This window comes from Trichosurus vulpecula, chromosome 5, assembly GCF_011100635.1.
Source record: "Trichosurus vulpecula isolate mTriVul1 chromosome 5, mTriVul1.pri, whole genome shotgun sequence".
NCBI classification, from domain to species: Eukaryota; Metazoa; Chordata; class Mammalia; order Diprotodontia; family Phalangeridae; genus Trichosurus; species Trichosurus vulpecula.
The window spans coordinates 268,227,840-268,233,765 of NC_050577.1; the positions used below are offsets into that span (position 1 = coordinate 268,227,840).

The window sequence follows — 5,926 nt, forward strand, 5'->3', positions numbered from 1 at the left end:
AGGCTAGTTTCAAACCTTTAGACTGTGGGTTAGAGGCCTCCAGGCTAGCTGCTCCCACGGCCACAGGCTCTGAGAGGTTTTAATGCCCTAGTATATGGTCAGTTTTTGAGTATGTGCCATGTTCTGTTGAGAAAAAGGTATATTCCTTTCTAACCCCATTCAGTTTCTCCCCACCCCCCCCCCCAGGTCTATCATGTCTACCTTTCAAAAATTCCATTGACCTCCTTAACTTTTTTATTGTTTATCTTGAGGCTAGATTTATCAAGTTCAGAGAGGGGGAGGTGGAGGTCCTCCACTTGTATAGTTTTGCTGTCTATTTCTTCCTGTAACTCCCTTAACTTCTCCTCTAAGAATGTGTATGCTATACCACTTGGTGCATACATGTTAAGTAATGATATTGCTTCAATGTGTATGGTGCCTTTTAGCAGGATATAGTGTCCCTCCTCATCGTTTTCGATTAGATCTTTCTTTGCTTTTGCTTTCTCTGAGGTTAGGATTTCTACCCCTGCTTATTTTTTTACTTCAGCTGAGTCATAATATATGTTACTCCAGCCTTTTACTTTTATCCTGTGTGTATCTCCCTGTTTCAAATGTATTTCTGGTAAACAACATATTGTAGGATTATACTTTTTAATCCCTTCTGCTGTCTGCCTCTGTTTTATGGGTGATTTCATCCTATTCACATTCACATTTATGATTACTATCTGTGTCTTTTTCTCCATCCTATTCCCCCCTCCATTTATGCTTTTATTTCCCACTTCTCCTTTCCACTCCTTAAAAGAGTTTTGCTTTTCACCACCGCCCTCCTCAATTTAACCTCCCTATTGACAACCCTCCCTTATCTTACCCTTTTCCCCTTACTACTTCTTCCCTCCCTTCTAGCCTCCCTTTTATTTCCCTTGTCCCCTCCTACTGTCTGTAGGACAAGTTTAATTTCTGTACTTATCAGAGTATGTTATTCCCACCTTGAACCAAATCCAATGAAAGTAAATGTCTAACACTGCTCTTCTCCCTCCTTTCTTTCTCTCTTCTATAATATGTTTCTGGGCCTCTGCATTTGATGTAATTTACCCTTTTCTACCTCCTCCTTAGCTTTTCTCCCAGAACAATCCCTTTGCACCCCTTCATTATGTTTTTAATCATCACATCAGTTACTGTATACTGATGGCCTCAGTTTATGTATATCCCTCTTAATTGTTGCCATAACCGTTCCATTCTGTTTTTCTTTTTTTTTTTTTGGAGGGTGGAATGCAGGGCAATTGGGGTTAAGTGACTTGCCCAAGGTCACACAGCTAGTAAGCATGTCAAGTGTCTGAGGCTGGATTTGAACTCAGGTCCTCCTGACTCCAGGGCCTGTGCTCTACTTACTGTGCCACCTAGCTGCCCCCAACCGTTCCATTCTCAAGACTGAAATACATATATAAAATATATTAAACAATATAATCCTATATAAAGATGTGAGAATTTGCCCTTACTGAATAACAAGTTTCCCCCACACACACGCCCCATTTAACCTTTTTATTTATCTCTTGAGTTTTGTATTTGAAGATCAAATTTTGCGTTGAGCTCTGGTCTTTTCATCAGGAAGGTCTTGAATTCCCTTACTTCATTGAATATCCATCTCCTTGCCTGAAAAATTATGCTCAGTTTTGCTGGGTAGTTGTTCCTTGGTTGTAGTCCAAGCTCCTTTGTCTATTGAAATATCATATTCCAATTCCTCTTCTCTTTTAATGTAGAAACTGGAAGGTCCTTCCTGATCCTGACTCTAGTTCACTGACATTTGAATTGTTTCTTTCTGGCTACTTGCAGTATTTTTTCCTTGACCTGAAAATCCCGGAAATTGGCTACAATATCACTCGTAGTTTTCAATTTGGGATCTCTTTCAGGATGTGATTGGTGGATTCTTTCCATGACTATTTTACCTTCTGGTTCTTGGACCTCAGATCCATTTTCCTTGCTTATATCTTGGAAGATACTTTCCACACTCTTTTTTCTCATCATGGCTTTCTGGTAGATGAATAACTCTTATATTATCTCTCCTGGATCTATTTTCCAGGTTTTTCCAATCAGATATTTCATGTTTGCTTCTATTTTTTTTCTTTAGATATTGTGTGACTGATTCTTGATGCCTCATAGAGTCATTAGCTTCTACTTGCCGAATTCTTGTTTTTAATTAATTTTCTTTGTTAGCTTCTGTACCTCCTTTTCCATTTGGATAATTTTACTTTTCAAGGATTCATTCTCTCAAATTGGATTTTGAACCTCCTTAACCATCTCACCAATTTTACTTTTTAAAGATTTGTTCTCATCAGTGAATTTTTTTTACATTTTTTCTTTTCCCTCTGTAATTTGGTTTTAAAATCCTCCTTGAGCTCTTCCAGGAATACTTTTTGGTTTGAAACCAGTTTACATTCCCTTTTGAGGTTTTGGGTATTGGTATAGTGTCAATGTTGTCCTCTTCTGCATTGGTATTTTGATCTTCCCTGTCTCCATAATAAAAATCAATAGAGCTTGGTTTTCTGGATTGCTTCTTCATGGTAACTATCTTTTTCCTGGCTTTTAAAGTGCACCTCTGCTTGTGGGGTCCTGGGGTCTCTGTCACAAACTTCTTGTCCTGGGAAATGTGGGCCTGGTTAATGGTTTTGTGTGCTGTGGCCTCCAGTTTTGTCAGCTAGAGGCTATATAATGCAGCTGCTCTGAGCTGATGCTGGCTGAGGTGCCAAAGTTGATTCCAGGTGATGTCTTTCTGAGTTGCTCTGGGTTGCACTGAAGCTCCTGTTGTGCGGTGCATGTGTGTGTGTGGGGGGGGGTGGGGTGGTCTGGCTGCTGGAAGTTTCCTCTTCCCTTAGGGCTGCACTACAGCGTGGGTGATCTTAGCAGTTCTCTTTGCTGATGTCTGCCACTTCCCCTAGCTGTGTGAAGGCACATCCGGGGTCCTGGTTTTGAAGCTTGCCCCCTCCACTCCCTTGTGGCTCAGGAATTCCCACTGTTCTGCTGAGGTGGGGCCAGCTGGGACATGTCTCTTCCTGCACTAGTCCCCTTCTGCCACCACTAGAGGGGCCATTTCCCCAGTTTCCTGAGCTAAAGGGTTACTGAGGCTCTACTTGTGGCTTTTCTATTCCAGGGTTTCTCCCAGAGGAGTGTTCTCTGGGTGAGGAAGGGAGGGATGAGAGTTATTTTACCTGGTCATCATGACATCTGGACATTAAAGAAGGTGAGTTTCATACCTGTAGACTGTGGGCTGGAAGTCTCAGGAGTAGCTGGAGCCATGCCTGAAGGCTTTGTGCTGGTGTCTCCTGTAGCTCTGTCAGACTCCTGTCCTAGGCTGAGAGGCCTAGGGATTGCTGCCATAGCCACTGCTTCTGCCCTGGCACTGCTATTGCTCCCACTATGTTATTGTTTAGTTTCCTGTACCCAGGACTCTCACAGCTCAGTTCACTGGCTGAGTTTGGCAGCTGCTCCCACTTTGGTGTGGTTGGATGGGTTTCCACATGCCCAGCACTCTCCAATCCCACAGATCCATCCTGTTGTCCCTGCAGACTTTCTTGTCTTGGAAATCTGCCACAATCAGTCTATTAGTGGCTTCTAACTCTCTCAAATCTGCTCAGCTTCACTTTTTTAGAGATACCTGACAGAATTTGTAAGAGAGCTCTTGGAAGTCACTGGTTTCACTTAAACCATTTATCCAACATAATGGAAAGCAGAAGTCAAAGAAGGTAGATATATGAGAATAATTTTAGTATTTAATAAAATAACTTTCACCCTTGAAGATTTGTTTTATTTTGAGGCTTTCACTTTCATCTTCCAATGTTTTAAGCCAAAAGCTCCGTATGACAGTTGACATGGGGCTAGTTTCAGTGTTCAGGCAGGAGATCTCAGTATTTGGACTTTTGTGTTGTATAAAATGAATCACCAGGCAAAATTGATTTCTAACTTGGCTGCATTATTTTCAGTATTCTCTGACTGGCATCTTAACCATGCCCTGGGAAACTCATTACTGGAAAGATTTCATTATCCTGAAGGTTTTCATCAGCCTTTGTAGTCCACCTCATCCCCATTCTCATCCTCTGACTGATTGGATGGTGGAGCCATGAATTCCAAACCTCCAATTAAGTAGAAACCTGAGCTGAAACATTTTTCACCTGACTGCACTACTTTGGGACTTCTTTAACTCTCCATCATGCTCTCATGCAAGCTACCTTTCCTTTCCCTCCTACTTTTCAGCTTTCTTTGTGTATGTTGTCTTCCTAAATAGATTTTGACTTCTTTTGGAGCAGAGATTGTCTTTATATTTTCATATCTGTATCTTTGTGCTTAGCACAGTACCTGGTATGTAAATGATACTTAATAAACATATTTTGGGCTGGAAAATTCTTGGTAATTGGTAACATATTCGGTTCTGAAATATCTTCCATGGATTTTATAGAAATGTAGTGGTGAGTGAGGTAGTTGAAAGCAAGTGAAAACCTTTGAAAAAGGAATAGAGTGGGGAGGGGAAAACCTCAAGCACTGAGGATTTCTGGACCAGAGAGAAAAGGAGCCATGAGATTTGGGTCTGTGGATAAGATAGCATTAGGAAGAGAATAAAATTGGGTCATAGGACACAGAACAAAGAGATCACAGCTATTACGGTTTTCTTTCAATATTTACACCTGAATGTTTATTGCATCTCATAGCTTTGAAATCAATATAATCCTTTTGAATGTGTCTCTAAAAGCTTGTATCACTTGTTTATTCCTCAGGGTGTAAATAAAGGGATTGATTACGGGTGCCACTGAGGTTGCAAGTACTAATACCACCTTATTCAAAGATACTCCTTCTTTTGCAGAAGGTTTGATATAGATGAAGATGCAAGTTCCATAAGTCATGGAGACAACAATCATGTGGGAGGAACAAGTGGAAAAGGCTTTTTTCCTTTGTTCAGCTGAGGGGAATCTCAAAATAGTCCTGACAATATAGGCATAAGATAGAACCACTAACACTAAGGTGATGATGAGTGTCAACACAGCACATGCTAAAATTATTCTTTCTAGGAACTGTGTATCTGAGCATGATATCTCCAGCAATGGTGATATATCACAGGCAAAATGGTCAATAATATTGGAGTCACAAAATTCTAGCTGAAGAGCCCCACTAAGTATTGGAATGATGATCATCAACCCAGAAAACCAACAACCCAGGAGAAGCTGGTTACAGACTCTGTTGTTTATGAGAGTTGCATAGTGTAGGGGTTTGCAGATGGCCACATAACGGTCATAAGACATGGCAGCCAAGAGAAAAAATTCTGAGGCCCCAAAGAATACGCCAAAAAATAATTGAGTGAAACATCCATTATAAGTCACAGAATAGTCCCCAGTTGACATGTGGTACAGGAATCTAGGAACACAGACAGTTGTGAATGACAATTCTAAGAAGGAATAGTTACTAAGGAAAAAATACATGGGGGTTTTAAGGTGGAGATCCAACAAAGTGAGGGTGATGATGGTCAAGTTTGCAGTTACACTCAACATGTAGGTCAGAATCAGAAAGATAAAAAGCAGAAACTTCAGCCGTGGGTCATCTGTAAATCCACCCAAAATAAATAATATTATTCCTGTATGGTTTCTCATTTCTGACCTCTGTCTTTCAATGGATCTGTAGGTAAAACACAGAGATTGAGAGAGAGATGGAGAGAGAGAGATGGAGAGAGAGAGAGAGAGAGAGAGAGAGAGAGAGAGAGAGAGAGAGAGAGAGAGAGAGAGAGAGAGAGAGAGAGAGAGAGATGCTGCAGCTGAGAAGAGTCCTCTTAAAGTAAGTCAGCAATGCAATTTGGATATAAATGCATAGAACTTGCTCTTTTTTCATTTTTTCATTCACTGGATAAAAAAAAAATCATAACCACAATCATTGCGTTATCCTCAATGACTTTGAGCTGTGTTTCTGCTAC

General features: G+C 40.8%; 1 protein-coding gene across 1 annotated transcript; it reads right to left on the reverse strand.

The window, feature by feature from the left end:
- Window positions 1-4,670: 4,670 nt before the first annotated feature.
- Window positions 4,671-5,609, reverse strand: LOC118852165 (olfactory receptor 6C2-like). Its single transcript, XM_036761833.1, has one exon. The coding sequence runs from the start codon at window positions 5,607-5,609 to the stop codon at window positions 4,671-4,673; it is 939 nt and encodes a 312-aa protein (XP_036617728.1).
- Between the last annotated feature and the right edge of the window lie 317 nt (window positions 5,610-5,926).